Here is an 18,570-nt window from a genome sequence, read left to right as displayed (position 1 = left end):
GATGGAGGTGTAGAGGGATTGGATATCCATGGTGAAGATGAGGCGTTGGGGGCCGGGGAAACGGAAGTGTTGGAGGAGGTGGAGGGCGTGGGTGGTGTCTCGAACGTATGTGGGGAGTTCATGGACTAGGAGGGATAGTACAGTGTCGAGATAGGTAGAGATGAGTTCAGTGAGGCAAGAGCATGCTGAGACAATGGGTCGGCCAGGGTGGTCAGGCTTGTGGATCTTGGGAAGGAGGTAGAACCGGGCAGTCGAATTTCAGTGAGGCATCCTTGTTCCTCTACTCATCTTCTCACCATGAAAGCACCATATATTTTGCTTTCTTTACTGCCTACTGCACCTGTGTGCTTATTTTTACATTAGCTTGTTCCAGAGTCTAAAGAAACTTGAAGAACAACCATCTATGCATTCACTATTTCTTGGGTCACTCCTTAAGTATGCTCGGATGTAGTTCATCAGGGTGTGGGGATTTACCACCTTTCAATTCCATTAATTTCCCCAACACCATTTCTCTAGTACAGACCTGGTTCAGTTTCTCTCTCTCAGTAAATTCTATGTTTCCATCATATCTGGCACACTATTCTTGCCCTCTTTTGTGAAGACGGAAACAAAGTATGAATTTAGTTTGTCAGCCATTTCTTTGTTCTGCATTATGAATTCCCCTATATTAGCTTTTACCAAATTCCTCTCTTTTCATACCTATAGAAATCTTTAGTCAGTTCTGATGTTCCCTGCAAGCTTACTCTCATACTCCGTTTTTCCTTCATAATCAATCCCTTGGTCCTCCTTTACTGATTTCTAAACTGTTCCCATCCTCAAGTTTGTTTTTTGTTTCTTGCCAATTTGAATGCTTCTGTTTTGCATCTAATACTATCTCTGTCTTACCTTGTAAGCCATGGATTGGCCACTGTTCTCTTTGCAGTCTACGCCAGACAGGAATAAACAATTGTTAAGTTTATCCATTCGTTCTTTGCATGCTTTCCATTGCCTATCTGCTATCATTTCTTTCAGTAACATTTCCTAATCCATCATAGCCAACTCACACCTCGTTCCACTCTAGTTTCCCTTAGATTAGATTCCCTTAAGATTCAGGACTCTAGTCTTGGAATCAACTAACTCTCCATCTTGATGAAAAAATCTATAATTTATCATATTACCAGTTATTCCTTTGTCATTGCATAATACCCATTCTAAGATGACCCGTTGTCTGGTTGATTCATCAATGTATTGATCCAGAGAACCTCCTATATGCACTCGAGGAATTTCTCCTCCATGGTATCGTGATTAATTTGATTTGCCCACACCATTTGTAGATTTAAGTGATCCAGAATTACAGATTTCCTTTACCACATGCATCTCTGATTTCTGTTTAATGCTATTCCCAACTTCACCACTACAGTTTGGCAGTATATATACCATCCCTAGGAGAAAGTGAGGACTGCAGATGCTGGAGATTAGAGTTGAGAATGTGGTGCTGGAAAAGCACAGCAGGTCAGGCAGAATCTAAGGAGCAGGAGAAGACATAAACCCTTCATCAGGAATGAGGCTTGTGGGCCGGGGAGGCTGCTGAAAGATCTCTCAGCTCCCTGGCCCACAGCCTCATTCCTGATGAAGAGCTTATGCCCAAAATGTTGATGCTCCTGCTTCTCGGATACTGCTGACCTGTTGTGCTTTTCCAGCACCACACACTTGACTATATATACCTCCACTAATGTGTTTTGTCCCTTGGTGTTTCACAATGCTTTCCACTCAGATTCTACTTTGTCTGAGCTAATGTCTTACCTTAGTACTGTGTTTATATCCTCTTTAACCAGTAATACTACATCATCATCTTTTCCTTTTTGTCTGTCCTTCCTAAATACTGAATACCCTGGATGATCAGTTCTCATCCTTGGTCTTCCTCCAGCCATAACTCTGTAATCACAACTATATCATACCAATTTATATGTATTTGTGCAATTAATTCATCCACTTTATTTTAAATGCCTTAAGGCTTGACTTTTTAACATTCCTGTCTCATTCTGACTATGTTATATTGTGGCTTTGTTTAATTCTGGCCTTTGAATCCTCTGCCTATAACTTCTCTTATTCTGCTTTCTGTCTTTTATTCTTGTCCTTTTCCTTGATTTCCCTTCCTTCTTGAATTGATTCCTATCCCACTCCCAACTTAGTTTAAACCCTCCCAAGCCACCCTAACAAATATTCCACCTGGCCCTGCCCAGCTATAACCTGTAATATTATTCCAGTAAAGTTAGGAAAATGAAAAAAAACTTCAACAGTTCTATGAGACACTTACATTAACACAAATTCTGATATGGAGTCAAAATTTTGGTGAGGTTTGCATCAAGGTTAAATGACTGTAATGCATGCTACTTATTTTAATCTCCAATACTTGTTCACATTGTATTAATTTTTAACAACAGTTTCTTTTTCAAACATCCAATCTCAGGAAAACACATTTCTACTCACTTTCCAAAGCTAGTTGGTTATATATATTATCGATAAGGCAAATCCATTTGTGACAGGACACAATGTAGTATACAATACTACAGTATACAATATATAGTGAATAAATGTTGACAAGTTTTGTAGGCTACTTCATAGCCTATCTATGAACCTGTCAATATTCTTCTGTAAACACTCTCAGATATCTACCCAATTAAATTCTTAAGAGAATGATGATCTATGTTGATAATGCGGGGGTCAGAATATGGATATACAATATCCATTTAATGGCGCACAGCTTCTTTACAAACAATACAGATATATTAATCGAGCATTGTCCTTATGGTAATGGAAGCAATATTGAGTCACTAAGTTGCTCTTCATTGCTGGGTTAATCAATGACACCTTCTTGCTTTGAGAAATTTTCTCCCCAACCAAACAAACCTCTTTGAGCTTTCCTCCAGCCCCCTGAATGACAGCAACCCCAACCCCTACTCCTATATTCCCTTTTTTTTCCTGGGACAAACTTGCTTCTCCTTCCAAGATCGCTTTTTTCCCAGTGTAGACTTACTTATGCTTCACTGATCAACTGAATAGAACCTAGCCCTGTTAGTCAGGTTTGGCCTGTGGGTGCAGAAGTCATCAATCCATGCCATGTATGATGTTTTGTTATTACATAGATTTCAGACCAGATAGACAGGTTATCTTTAAGACAGTTAAATAATGCTGATGTTCTGCTTTCAGTTGCATTCAGAGCAGTGGAGTCAGTAACGTAATGTATAGTAACATCAGTAAACGCAGAACCCAGACTATGTATAAATCTAAGTGTAAATATTATAGCAATATAAATAGTTAGTTGTATTAGTTAACTTCAAGACATCTGTCTTAACAAGGAAGTGTCTTTGTGGCATAAATTATGTAAGTTAACATATAGGACAGCACTCAGAACACATCATACTGACCGTAGTGTTTGACTCAAGAAACCATGTCATGGTAGCACATTTCATGCTATGCGGAATCTTGACTTCTGAGGAACTCTCTGGGATTTCCCACTGTAAAGAAAGGTAAGTAAAATTTGGCCTTTGGTTCCGCTTAACCTTTTCAACCTTGGTGCTACTGATCTTTAGCAGGTATGTCTCAACAAAATAATACTTCACACAATAGAAAACCTGATAGGACTGCTGGTACTTACATAAGGTAAGATAGATCATTCATTGTATTGCTATAGGTAGAAACAAAGCTGTTTCTTGTCTAATGTTCTTCTTTCCCTCTTAGCTAAAAACTCTCTACGCAAATTACTGGATGATGGTACATTCAAAGCAGTCTTCCCACTTCACGAGGTAAAATCTAACCTTCATTCTGGTAGTAAAGTAAATTGCGTTCATTAGTTCAACGCCTTATCTTGGGCAGTCATGCTTTACAAATAGTTTTGTATTGTGTTGGAAATTGTATCGGTCTACTTTGAAGGTCAAGAAATGAAATGATTTACACACTTATGTCTTTAATACTGATAGTTTAGGGATAAATACTAGATGACTCCCTCTTTTCTTCAAAGTAGAAATGCTCTTTAACATTCATCTCAACAAGAAGACATGTCTTTGGTTTAATATTTCATCAAAAATTGCACTTTTAACTAATGTTTCCTCTAAACTGGGCAGCCATATTGTCATGCAGAATCCAAGAGGTTTACTGGTAGACTGGCGCCATAGGTTAGTTCCTTTAAGTTAGTGTGTGTGTAAGTCTATGCAAAATAAAAGGTTATTGGGACTGCACTTATGGGAATATGCTGCACACAACAATGAAGTTTTCTTTCAATACTGCAATGAAGTGTAAGTCTATAATATTAAGTGAGATTTGAATCCATGGCCTTTTGATTTGTATGCAAAAATGCTACCATTACCACATTAGCACAGTGTTTGGATTAGCGGTTCAATTGAACTGTTTAAGGAACTCAAACATTCAATCATGAAAAAGGGAATTTACAAAATGCTTTCATCAGATTTTAATAGTATATTTGAGTGTAATGACACTATAAGATCATACTGACATTTATTCATGTTCTCAACTACAAATTCATTATTTTTAACTACATTTAATAGAGCTAGGCATAAAACAAAAATCACATTGGAAGGGTTTATGCCGCTGCAGATACTGATCACCATTTGCTGCACTGGGGTCCAATATGCTCAATTTATGCAGGTTTTGGTGCTGTTAAGAACCCTGCAATATAAGTAGTCAATGGAAATATATCCTTAGTAAGGCTCAGTGATGTGAATTCTTTTCCTCATATTTTGCATATATGCTGTAAAACTGGGAATCTGATACCTAGAGCCACTTGAGAAAGATGATTTTTTGCTGGCACAAAAGATTTCATTAAAATATTTAAAATAATCATTAATGATCCTACAGTGAGCTTTTGGTCCAGGCAAGTTCTGGCCTACAACAAAACCTTAACGAAAGAATCTTGGCAAGATTACCTGCTATAATGTATCTCAAAAAGGCAGAGAATTTCTCTGTCTATTTGACTACATATAGCTCCCTATATTGTATGTGTTTTTGGATCTTGTTCTTTTGCTGGTTATGATATCATGTTGTACAATGTACTGAATACATAAGAAGAGTTTATGAGAAAATTAATAAATGCTAGCTACGATTTCATAGAATCTTAAAATGCCTACAGTGTGGAAGCAGACCATTCAGCCCATTAAGTCCAAATCGTCCCTCCGAAGACCATCCCACCCAGGACCCCCCTCACCCACCTGCCAAAACCCACCGTATCCCTGGAACCCTGTATTTTGCATTGCTAATCCACCTAGTCTGCACATTCCTGGATACAATGGGCAATTTAGCATGGCCAATCCACTGAACCTGCACATCTTTGGATTGTAGGAAGAGACCGGAGCACCTGGAGACACGGGGAGAACGCGCAAATTCCATAAGGCTGGAATCACATGCAAGTTCCTGGCACTGTGAGGCAGCAATGCTAATCGTTGAGCTACCATGCTACCCAATGGGAAAAATGTCTTTATTCTGACTTTGCATCTAGCCATGTCCAAATTGTTCTGTCCTTACCACCTTCACTTCACAAGACAAAACTGTATCAAAATTTAACATCTGCTGCTGTGTTAATCACCCAAAAGATTATTCATCCTTCTCTCCTTGTAAAATGAATGTCAAATTCAGAGCTAACCAGGAATAATGAGCAAAAGTTTATACATATTGAATTAAGGAACAAGTAAAGGCAATATAACCTAAATGATATAATTTTAGGGAGATGCAAGAACAGAGAGGATTCAGATATACAAATCTTCAGTGGTACGCCAATTTGTTGCAGCTTTTTCTACACTGTCAAAAAAAAACCATAAGCATAAGCAGAGAGAACAAAAGCAAGGAAGCTATACCTTTAAACCATTTTTTAAGGTCTAATCTTTATATTTTTAAACCTTTAAAACTTACTTGTTCATCAGCAAGAACATTTTATATTGCTGTGGTCAAAGAGTAGAAAGGTAGGACTAATTGGATTGTTTCAACAGGCTAAAAGACTTCTTACTGTGTTGACTAATCCTGTGGAAATTATTGATAACGGAAGATAGCCAAAATGAAGAATTGAGCAAAACCAACCAAGGAATGGCGTAAATACTGCCACAAATATGTGAAAACACAAAAGAGGCTTGTTATCTGCAATCAAAACACTAATTAAACAGTTATATTGCATTATGTTTGTTTGGTGAGAATGGAGGAATTAGAAGCAGAAGGTCATTTGATCCTTCAATAAGATCATGACACATCTTTACCTTAGATATGCTATTTCATATTACAGTATTACTATATTTCTTCACTCCCTTAGTAAATAAATATTATTAATCTTTGCCTCGAATATATTCAGGTTCCCTAGGGTATAAAATTTCAAAGACCCACAATCATCTGAGTGAAGACATTTCTCATTCTTCAAAACTTCAGTAAGCATAGGTATAGTCAACCCAATCTCTCCACATAGGTATATCTCCTCATTTCAGGAATCAACCTAGTGAACCTTCTTAGAACAGTCTCCAATACAAGTAAATGCATCCTTAAACAAGGACACCAAAACTATACACAGTACTCCAGGTGTGATCTCACCAACACCCTGTGTAGTTATGACAATATTTCCACACTTTCATATTAAATCCCCTAACAATAGGGATGGCACGATGGCTTAGTGGTTAGCACTACTGCCTCATAGTGCAAGGGACCTGAATTTGATTCCATCCTTGGGCGACTGCCTGTATGGAGTTTGCACATTCTCCCTGTATTTGCGTGGGTTTCCTCCAGGAGCTCCAGTTCCCACCCACAGTCCAAAGATGTGCAGGTTAGGTGATTGGCCAGGCTAAATTGCCCACAGTGTCCAGGGATGTGCAGGCAAAGTGGATGAGCCATGAAAAATACAGGGTTACAGGGATAGGTGGGTCTGGGTTGGATGCTCTTCGGGATTGGTGTGGACTCGATGGGCTGAATGGTCTGATTCCACACTGTAGGGATTCTATAAAGACCAACAATTCATTTGCCTTTGCAATTACTTGCTGTACCTAAATGCTAACCTTTTGTGTTTCATGTGTATGGTATGTTTAAGAGACCAGGACCTTTCCAGAATCTTGGGGAATTTGAAACTTTACAACCAGCACATCCACTATTTAGCCCCCCCTTGGTAGCCTTTTTGCCACCATTCTTCTCAGCATTTACTTTCCCATCAAACTGCATCATTGGCAAAAAATTGGATGATCTGAAACATAGAAATATACAAAATGCAGATGTAGCTACTCAGCATTTTCATCCTGCTCCACCATTCAATATCACAACTGATCATCCAACTCAGTATCCTGTTCCCACTTTTCTCCAAATCCTTTAATCCTTTTAGTCCTTAGAACTGTACCAATTCCTACTTGGAAATATTTAATGTTTTGGCCTTACTACTTTCTATGTTTGACAGTTCCACATATCATCAATCTCTGGGTGAAGAAATTTCTCCTAATACATTTTCCTACACAATAAATGACCCACCCCTTATAGCTAGCTGTGGATACAGGATAGGTCATATTCACTATGTTCAATCCCTTAATCTAAGTTATTATTGTAAATAAATGAGGCACTAAGTACTGATTTTGCAATATGTCATAAGGAACCCACCACTGTGGGACAACCTGGGCAGTGTGATGATGCAAAAATGAGCTTTAGGAGCTAATTTATGAATTAATGAGGTCTACACATTATTGAAGGGTCACACAAGGTCCAAAATTGTCACTTCAAAATTGGGTTGGGTGATCCTGGACACACAATATCATGGGACAAATATTTTGGCAAGAGGTCTCACTGCTCCTGAACAGAAGTTGGCAGGGTTGAGGTATATTATACCATGATTCTCTACAAAACTAAACCCTGGATATTTGATGCCTATTTAATGCAGAAATGCTGCTGTAGAGGCCATGAAGTCCATGGATCAAAAGAGCAATGTTGGCTTTGTAAGGTAACTTGTTTTAACTTGTACCGAACACACATAACAACTTCTACCAGATTACTACTTGCATTGTCTAACCCAAAGATGGAATATCAACAAATTCAATTATTACTTTGCTTTCTAGTTTTGGTGTCTTGCTAATGACTTCCTTTACTTTCAATAACACACTTCTATAGGATTATTTTCTTTATTTTCAACTTTGCTTAACATTTTAGGATTTTGTAGTCTCTCTTGCATTGGTTTATCAGTGAAATCTTCAGCCTGAATATTTCTTGTTGTCCTTTTGAATATCCAGACTGTGCTGACTATTATATTCTTTGACCAGAGGCTCCATTTTGTTTGGCATCCGCTATTGAGTTTAGGCATCCAATGTTTATTCCCATCACCTTTAAATGATACTTTATATATTGGGTAAGCACATGGATGATGATGAGATAGTGTAAGGGGACTTAGATTAGTTCACAGGTCGGTACAACATCGAAGGCCGAAGGGCCTGTTCTGTGCTGTTTAGTTCTGCATTCAACGTTCTATGTACATTTTTATAATGTACAAGTCTTCATTCTAGTTTAAAAAATATTGATGGTCAGCACAGCCTGGACATGCACATATTGTTAACATGAAAAGGAATGCTCAGGCTGAAAGTTTCGGTGATAATCCTTTAATTAACCATGTAAGAGAAACTGCAAAAACTTGCAATTTTAAGTCTTTTGCTAAACGGACTGAGGACTAAACCTTTTCAGAAAGGCATCAGCTGAAATTCTAATTCCGCTTTTGTTTCACTTAGGATGGCAATTGGCAGAAAGAACGCAAATTGCGCTTTGAATGGGCTGAGTGGAGATGCTTATTTAAGAAACAACCAATCGAAGAAATAAGGTGGTACAATGATCTGTCATCTCAGCCTAAGTTTGTAAATAGTGATGCAGTAATTTGGTGCTTGGGACTGTGCAAATAACACCTGGAATTTCAGTAGTTTAGTACGTTAGGTTTCACCTGCAAACATGCTGACAAAATGAATGTGTCTGACTATATATTAAATAATTGTGATTAATTTCAATTGTACAGTACTGTCATTAATTTGGCATGAGGTGCCTGCTGTGAGAAATGGACAACTGTCATATTGTGGCAGTTGAGCCTCTTTTCAGGACCTGAGTGTGGGGCATAACCTGAAGCCTAATATCTTGTTATATCCTGACCCACGTCGTTAATATTGTTTGAAAACTGGGGACACGTTCAGAATATCCAGATTGTGCCTCAAAGTGATCCCAAAGAAGCTAAAATAAATTGAAGAACTATGTATCTTTTTTATATAATGTTTCAAAATAAGTGTACAAGTGGCAAGCTTGGAATTTATTCCAAACCCAACTCTGGAAATGAACTATCAGAAAGGAAGAAGTTGGGAATTCAACTATCAAATGTGTGGAATACCAACTGGTCATCACCAACACACTGCTCTGCCAAAAAGACAAGTTTAAGACTTTTTGGAGGAATCCACGATCAAAGCACTGGCAAATGATTGATTACATCATGGTTCACCGAGATTGTAAGGGTGTCCTCATTACCAAAGTGATGACCAGTGGAGACAACTGCTGGACAGGTAACCAGCTCATTCACTCCACAATGTCTATCAACTGCCATCAGAAGCAGAAACAAGCTGAACATTGAGTGGCTTCAACAGCCAAACAAACTAGTGTACTTTCATCAATGTCTTCACCAAAATCTCCAAGTTTTAATGGAATGGAAGGAATCTGGAAAGAACCAAAGAAGTCTTCATCTCATGCTGTGAAGAAACCATTGGCTACAAGAGCAGGAAACATGAAAACTGGTTCAGCGATAATGACTACATCACCCAGGACCTCATTGGCAAGAAGGGAGACTCTCCATGTCTGGCAAAACAACATCACTAGTGAGGCAAACAGGAGAACTCATCATACATCAAAAGACAGAGTTACAAAGAAGAACTAGGGATATCAAGAACCAATGGTGGACTGAGGATGTACTGGACTGAGAAAGCTAAGGAACTGCAACTCCTTGCTGACAATCACAACAATTGGTGTTTCGTCAGTGCCACCAAGGCAATATATGCTCCTAACATCCTTCACCTTAAACTGGTACCGGGATAACAATGGCATTCGTTTGAGAGACAGAGAAAACATCAGCCTCAAATGGAGAAAACACTTCAAATAACTCCTAAACTGTGATGCAATTATCGGTGAGGCCATGTTTGAGGAAACTCCTCATCAAAGGTGACCTTGGAGGAGAAAGTGAGGTCTGCAGACGCTGGAGATCAAAGCTGAAACTTTATTGCTGGAACAGCACAGCAGGTCAGGCAGCATCTAGGGAACAGAAGATTCGACGTTTCGGGCACATGCCCTTCTTCAGGAATGAGCAGAGAGTGTTCAGCAGGAGAAGATAAAAGGGACCTTGGAGTCCCACCTAATGTGGCTGAAGTTGAAGCCACCATTATACATACGAAGAATGGAAAAGCCGCAGGACTAGAGGGATTCCAGCAGAGATTTTAAAACTTGGAAGAGCAGAGCTTACCTGTCATTACCATCAACTGTTCCTGAAAATCTGGGTCAAAGAAGAAATGCCAGCTCTCTCAGGGATGCTGCCATCACCACCGTCTTTAAGAAACGATGTGCATTGTGGGAACCACCAAAAAATCTCCCTACTCTCCATTGCTGGGAGGATCATCACCTGAATCCTTGCAAGGCACCTTCACCCAGTCTTTGAGGAAACACTTGGAGGAAAGCCAGTATGGCTTCTGATCAAACCAAGGATCTATGGATGTGATTTTCCTTGCTCAGCAACTCCAAGAGAAATACCAGGTATAATGCCAACCATTCTACATGGCCTTCATCAACCTGATCAACCTGACTAAGGCTTCTGATTCAATCAGTTGGGAAGTGCAATGGAAGACCCTGTCAAATTCATCAACATTCTCCATCTCTTCCACAACCAGATGTTAGTGATGGTCCTCACCGACGGTAATATGAGAAAATCCTTTGACGTCAAGACAGAAGTCAGACAGGAATTTGCCATCGCTCCACCCCAAACTTCAGTACGTGAGTTACAATGTCATCTCTGTTTTTTTAGAAGAAAATCTTCAAACCTCATTAATGTGTTCACAAAAGTAAAGTGAAGAATTGGTCTCAGCCTCAACTTAGAGTCCTAGAGTCATAGAAATGCACATTTTGGAAACAAACCCTTGGATCCAACTCGTCCATGCTGACCAGATACCTTAATTTAATCCAGTCCCATTTGTCAGCCCATATCCCTCCAAACTCTTCCTATTCTTGTACCCATCCAGATGCCTTTTAAATGTTGCAATTGTACTAGCCTCCACCATTTTCTCTGGCAACTTATTCCATACATGCACCACCCTCTGTGTGAAAAAGTTGCCACTTGGGTCCCTTTTAAATCTTTCCCCTCTCACCCAAAACCTATGTTCTCTAGTTCTGAACTCCCCCAACCCAGGAAAAATACCTTGTCTATTTATCCTATCCATGCCCCTCATGATTTCATAAACTTATACAAGGTCATCATCCCTCAGTCTCTAATGCTCCAGGGAAAACAGTCCCAGCCTATTCAGCCTCACTCTATAGCTCAAACCTTCCAACCCTGGCAACATCCTTGTAAATCTTTTCTGATCCCTTTTAAGTTTCACAACATCCTACTGATAGGAGGGAGACCAGAATTGTACACAATATTCAAAAATTGACCTCACCAATGTCCTAATATGACCTCCCAACCCCTATACTCAATGCTGTGACAAATAAAGAAAAGCATACCAAATGCCTTCTTCATTACCTATCTACCTGAGACTCCATTTTTAAGGAACTGTAAACCTGCACTCCAAGGTCTCTTTAAGAAGACTCAAATCCTTTACCAACTGTCCAAGGTCAAGTTCTGGTATGTTCCTCCCTTAAGATCAATGGACAAATCCTCCCAAACATGGAACATTTCCCTTAACTGTGAAACTGCCTCTCATTTAAGGCTGACATTAATGAGGAGATTGAACATTGCATCCAATCTACGAACAGCACCTTCAGATTCCTAGGATGAGAATCTTCCAACATCCTTGATGATACCAAGATCCTTCTGTATTTGGTCATCATTCCTTGACTCTTCTAATTGCTCTGAAACTGGGCTACATATAGACACCACCTTAAGATCATTGAGAAGTACCATCAATGCTGTTTGAGATGGATTCTGTGCAGTAGCTGGGAGGACAGACATAGTAACAACAGCATCCTTGAGCAGCTAATAGCACCAATATCGAGGCTATTATCATCTGAAGGTAAATCTGCTTGGCTGGCCACACCCTTAGGATGTCTGAGTTCTGATTACCAAAGAAAATTCTTCTTTGCCTAACTCAAGGAAGGCACTTAAATAAGAGGAGTGGAAAGGAAGCATTTCAAAGATTCTCAAGGCTTTCCTCAAGAAATGCAATATAGATGTCAATGCATGGGAGATCCTTCTTCATAAGAAATCAACTTGGATGGAACTCCTGTATGAGAGGGAATAATTATTTGAGAACATCCTTTGGCATTCCTTCCTCTAGTTCCTTTTACGTACTTGCTCTTGCCATTGATCTCAAAGACCATTTCCACCTCCCGAAAAACATCTGACAAATCTCGTCAGCTGCACAAGGACCAAGAGAACCCATGACCAGTGACATCGTATTTTACAGATGGATAATCATACTTGTTAGTGATTGCCTCTGTTACTGCCAATGTTACTGGCAAGCTTGGAATTTACTATTTGGCTTTGGTTGGCTTGAATTGATGGTAACAGGTTGATTGAATAGCCATATGGTGAAGGTACACCTGCAAACCTTGCCTGAAAATTAACAAATAACACTTGCACCATCCAGGTGCCAGACACTGACCAACTCAAATATGAGAGAACCTCACCATCTCTTCTTGACATCTTCTCCATATTTCCATCACCAAATGCTCTACCATGAATATCTAAAGGGATCACCATTAACCAAACTCAAGTGGAACAACCATATAATTTCAATGAGTGGTTCATCTTCTAATTTCTCAAAGACTTCTCACAAATTACTGAGAGCAAGTCATAAGTGACATGAAATACTTACCAATTGCCCTGATGAGTTCAGCTTCACAGTACTCTCTAAAATCAACACCACCAAAGCCAAAGCAACCTGCCTGTAAACTTTAATATCTATTCCCTCCACTGCCAAAATGCTGGGGGTGCATTGTGATCTGTTGACAGAATGCTCTGCATCAACATGCCAAAGTTTCTCAACAGCACTTCCTACACCTGTAATGTCTAACACCTCAAAGAATAGCCCAGCAGCTGCATGGGAATACAATAACTTTCAAATTTCTCTTTGAGTTATGTATCATTCTGGCTTGGACAATATCGTCATTTAATCAATGCTACTGAATCAAAGCTTAGAATTTTCTCTGAATTGTAGGAGTATTATAACCATATGCAATTAAAGAAGCATGTTTATCATCTTATCAAAGTCAACTAGAACTGAGTAATAGATGGCAATCTTGCCCACATCTAAAGAGTGATTTAAAATAAAAATAGCAAATAAACACAAAGGCTGCGGTGAGTTACAACCTAGGATATGAAAGGAGTAGCTACAGAGGTAGAGAATGCACTGGTAATAATCTCCCAAGAATCATTGAATACTGGACAAATCCCAGAGACCGGAAAAGTGCCAGTGTAATACCATTATTCAAGAAGGAAACAAGAAAATAAAATATAGGCCAGTATAGGCCAGTTAGATTAACATCTGTCATTGAGAAAATGTTAGAGCCTATTGTAAGCATTTAATAACAATGCATTTAGAAATACATAATATAATCAAGCAGAGTCAGCATGGCTTCACCATAAAAGGGAACTCATGCCTGACAAATTTATTCACAATTTTTGAGGTGGTAACAAGCAGAATAGATAAAAGGAAAATAATAGTTGTAATATATTTGGATTTACAAAGTAAAAAGCCCTTGGTGTTGGAGGAACTATATTAAAATGGATAGAGAACTAGCTAACTAATAGAAGACAGATTTGGGATAAGGAGGGCAGTTTCAAGATGGCAACCTGTATCTTGCAGTGATACAGGGATCAGTGCTCGCGCCACATTTATTTAATATATAAGTTAATAACTTTCACAAGAGATGTGAATGCACTGTTGTCAAGTTTGCAGATGACACAAATAATAGGAAGGCAAGTGGTGAGGATGGCATAAAGAAACTGCAGAGGCATAGTGGAAAGGTTAAATAAGTGGACAACAACTTGACAGGTGTAACACAATGTGAGAAAATATGGCATTATGGACTTTGGCAGGAAGAATAAACCAGCTGAATATTATTTAAACATACACATTCAGCAGTTAATAGAGAAGGCAAATAGATTGTTGGCTTTTAATTCAAAGGGAATGGAACAAAAATAGGGAAGTCCTTGCTGAAGCTATACAGAGTTGCAGTTGTTCTAATGAATCATAGGGCTGTTCTCTCATTACAGACAGATGACTGGTGGTGGTTTAACCTGAGGGTCACCATACCTGAGATAAGGGGAGAGTTTGAGAAGGAGAGTCCTTCACGGTAACCTCAACCAATACAGGAATTGAACCCATGTTGTTGGCATCACATTGCATCACAAACCAGCCATCCAGCCAACTGAACTAACTGACTCATGAAACTACATGAGGCTAGTTGGACCGCACATAGAATACTATGAACACTTCTGGCTCTTTATTGAAGGAAATATTTATTGGTGTTGGAGGCCGTCCAGAAAATGTTCACTTGGTTGATCCTGGATATGGAGAAATTTTTGTACATGCAGAGGCCTTTCTTCATTGGAATTTAGAATAATGAGTGGAAACCTTATTGATGCATACAAGATTCCTAGGATGCTTGAGCGGGTAATTCTAGAGAGTTTGTAATGGCCATTTCCACAGATGGGCTACCACTCCAATAGAAATTAATATTTCTATTTTGTTCAGTGACCCAATATGAAGATGCACAATCTTTCCTTTTGCTGCATTAGCAGCCAACATCTCTAATGGTCCACTTCTAATGTTGCGTTTTGATAGCAACTCAAGAGAATACTGCTCCTGTCCATAATTCAATGGCACAACAAGTGATAGCCTCTTTTTTGCCTGCTGCCAAAAAGATTGCTGCTGTGATTCGGCTGCCCTTACAGCTCAGTTTGTGATCCATATCCAGTTCTAATATTAAGACTAACTTTGTTACAGCAAACATTATTGTGGGTGTGTCTATAATAACAGGTTTTTCATGCAAGTTTGCATAAACCACATCTGCCCATTGCTATTACTTGATGTCAATTTAACTTTGTACTTTTTCAGATATTTCTCTTGACCTCATTCATGCTCTGGGATGCTGTGGAAGCGAAATTGACTTCACTATCAATATTATTCAGGCATGCAGATATCTGGCCTTGAGATGTTGACTCATTTCCTGGAAAAATAGTCTCCCTCAATTCTAGTACTACCTCTAGAGGTTATACACTTAGATTTTAAAACTGCACAACAAAACTAGTACTCCTGCAACTATGTATTGTCTAGCAGATTAATCAAATTTGTCAAGGATTTCTGTGAATGAAAACAGGCAATATAACATTAATATTTATGAGAAATAGGTGTTAGTAACACGACTAGAAACAAAATATGGAACCATATTTCTCCCCCATTTTTAACCAATGATACAACTTAAAAGAAAAAAAAAGCACATCATTAGTTGCTTTTGATGGGAATCTGTTTCATGTATTTAAACATAACTTTTAGTAAAATAACTTTTAGGATCATGTTCATATTAAATGTTTTGTTTTGTGTCACTGTTTGTAGGGAGTACTTTGGAGAGCGAATTGCCCTCTATTTTGCATGGCTTGGCTGGTACACCACCCTGCTGATTCCTGCTGCTATATGTGGAGTCATAGTTGTTCTATATGGGTTTATATATTTTGAAAGTGATCATGTGAGGTAAGGTTCTTACCATTTATTTCCAGCACTATGAAAATGGAGTTTTACATTTCAGCTCTTCAAATGCAATACATATGGACTGTTTAATAGCACTAACTAAATCAGCTGAATATCATTTAAAAAAACAACTACATCAGCTGAAATGTTAAGTTGAATTGTTTGTAAACATTTATACTGTAATTACAATATTTGCTATTGAATGGATGGGCTACATCACGAGGTTTTCTTTTTAATTCATTCCTGAGATTATTCATGCTTGATCTGCACTGGTGTGCATGTCCACAGATCCTTCAAAACAACAGGACAAGTAGATAAGATCATTAAGAAGGTATATGGGATACTTACCTTTACCAGTCAATAGTAAGGAGGTTATGATAGAGCAGTTTATAATGTTAGTTAAGCAACAGGTGATGTACTGTGTGTAGTTCTGATCAAAGGGTGCAGAGGAGATTCTGCTATGTTGCTATGCAGAGAGACTAGATAGATTAGATAGGTGTTCATTTACTTAGATTAGAGAAGGCTGCCAGAAGGCCTGATTGAGATGTACAAAGTTATGAGGGGCTTAGATCAGTTAGGTAGAGAGAAACTTTTCCCCTTAGTAGAGGAGTCAATAACTAGGGGACACAGTTTTAACAAAAGGAGCAGGAGGTTTAGAAGGGATTTGAGGAAAATACTTTCACCCAGAGGGTGGTAAATATTTGGAAATTGCTGCTGAAACAGTAGTAGAGGCAGAAACCATCATGACATTTAAGCATTTAGATGAGCATTTGAAATGCCATACCATTCGGGGCAAGTACTGGAAAATGGGATTGGAATAGATGTTTGATGATTGGCATAGACACAATGGGATGAAGAGCCTTTTTCCATGCTGTAAAAAACTCTTTGACCCAAAGGGCAGTTAAGAATCAACCTCATTGTTGTGAGTCTGCAGTCACATGTAGATTATTTTGAATCAGATGGGCTTTACTTGACAATTGATAGTGGTGACATAGTTCCCATTATGCCAGTTTTTTTGTTTCAGATTTTAATCCATCAACTGGCATGGTGACGTTTGAAGGCATATCCCCACAACAGTAGCCTGGGTTTTGGATTACTAGTCCAGTGATATCACACTGTATCACCTCCTCTTCTTGTGTAACAATAGATGAATATGAATGGTCATAATTTCAGGTTAAGAATGCAAATGCAAATCAGACAGCAAAATAGTTGAAATTTAAGCTGTATGCTGACTACACAAGCAGATATCGAAGAGTCAAGTGGAAATTTTCTTCAATCGTGGGTAGATCGAGAAAGACAGAACAATAAACAATAAAACAAATTGCTGAATAAAACAGCTTTAAGTAGAGAAATTGCTTAAGAAACACATATTCTCCGGTAACTTTACAGGGTTTGATGCAGTATACTGCTGCGCACCAAATGTCTTGGCTGACCAAAAATGTTATATTTTATTTGTCACTGTGTACAACTTCTGTCAGACATTGTGCCTTTTTTTTTAAACATCAAAGAAGATGCACTAGTTTATTATTTTTGAATTGTCCATTTTACTCATCCTACCTTATTCACCTTTTGTCTAGGATTTGTTTTTTTGATAAAATAGTTTTCAGCAGGATAGCAATAGGAAAACCAAAATTGATCTCAACATCCTAAGCAAATTTGCAATTCCTAAAAATGAACTATTCTATCATATTTTCAAATATCTGTGCTCAGGGACAGATTAGACTGTTCAGATAAATATTCGGTGGTTAAACTACTTATAGAATGAGCAAATGAGCAAACAACGGAGGGGCCCAGAACGTGCACACGAGCGCATGGGCAGTAACTTTGTTCACGTTCTCAGATGCAAGGAAAGCAAATGTCATGGTTCACGGCCTGGATTATGGAAAAGATTTTAGCTATTACAGGAATTGAATAAGATTTTCTTAAGTTAGCAATTAGTCAGCTACATTTTTTCAGGTGTTGTTTTTTGCTGTGTGATTCCTGGTAAATAATGCATTGTTTTAATTTGCTCTGCCTTCTTCCCATGAACTTCAGCAAGGAAATTTGCAATGGTACTGGAATTATCATGTGCCCACTATGTGATAAACGTTGTCAATATTGGAGGCTTAATGAGACATGTTCCTATGCCAAGGTAAAATAATCTCACAAGTAAGACTAATATTCAACTAGCTTCCTATTAGAGAAATGACCCAGTTTTCATTTCCACTAATTTCACTTTGCTGAGCATCAAGTTAAAAATCTATACCTTTTTGCTTACTGATAATCCAGTACTTCATCTCTAAATGGCTGCTTAATTTTGTGTAGTTTTCAATTGCCTATTATAGTGATATACAAACAGAATATTTATGGCAAAGGATTAAAGGGATCAGATATTTCATGTACAGGGCAACCTTGATTATCCGAACATGATGGGCGGGCACTATTTCATTCGGATAATCGATTATACGATTAATTGATTAAATTCCTTCCCTCTGTGGCTTGGAGTTTTTAAATTCTGCTCCCCTTTCAGGAGACTGCAGCAACACAGAACACGCGAGAGTCCACCCCCAAAACTGACCCCCACCCCCACCTGTCCAACCCAGCCCCCATGCAACACAGCCCATCGCTCCCAATTCTGTCCAACACTGCCCCCTGTCTGCCACCACCTGCAACCCCG

The 18,570-nt window shown here is 38.7% G+C and overlaps 1 protein-coding gene across 2 annotated transcripts in view; it reads left to right on the top strand.

Annotated features, from left to right (window-relative positions):
• LOC122557905 (anoctamin-9-like) overlaps positions 1-18,570 on the top strand; it is a 130,459-nt gene that overhangs the window by 38,762 nt on the left and 73,127 nt on the right. Inside the window, exons 6-10 of one of the 2 annotated variants that reach the window (XM_043706110.1) lie at positions 3,721-3,785; positions 7,886-7,945; positions 8,721-8,809; positions 15,783-15,917; positions 17,949-18,045. In XM_043706110.1, coding sequence (XP_043562045.1) covers positions 3,721-3,785; positions 7,886-7,945; positions 8,721-8,809; positions 15,783-15,917; positions 17,949-18,045 — 446 coding nt within the window. The remainder of the gene's footprint in view (positions 1-3,720; positions 3,786-7,885; positions 7,946-8,720; positions 8,810-15,782; positions 15,918-17,948; positions 18,046-18,570) is intronic. The other variant, XM_043706111.1, reaches the window with a different exon arrangement.

This window comes from Chiloscyllium plagiosum, chromosome 16 (genome assembly GCF_004010195.1).
Source record: "Chiloscyllium plagiosum isolate BGI_BamShark_2017 chromosome 16, ASM401019v2, whole genome shotgun sequence".
Classification (NCBI taxonomy): domain Eukaryota; kingdom Metazoa; phylum Chordata; class Chondrichthyes; order Orectolobiformes; family Hemiscylliidae; genus Chiloscyllium; species Chiloscyllium plagiosum.
Note: the sequence above shows the minus strand (reverse complement) of the source record. Positions and strands in the feature narration are given on the sequence as shown.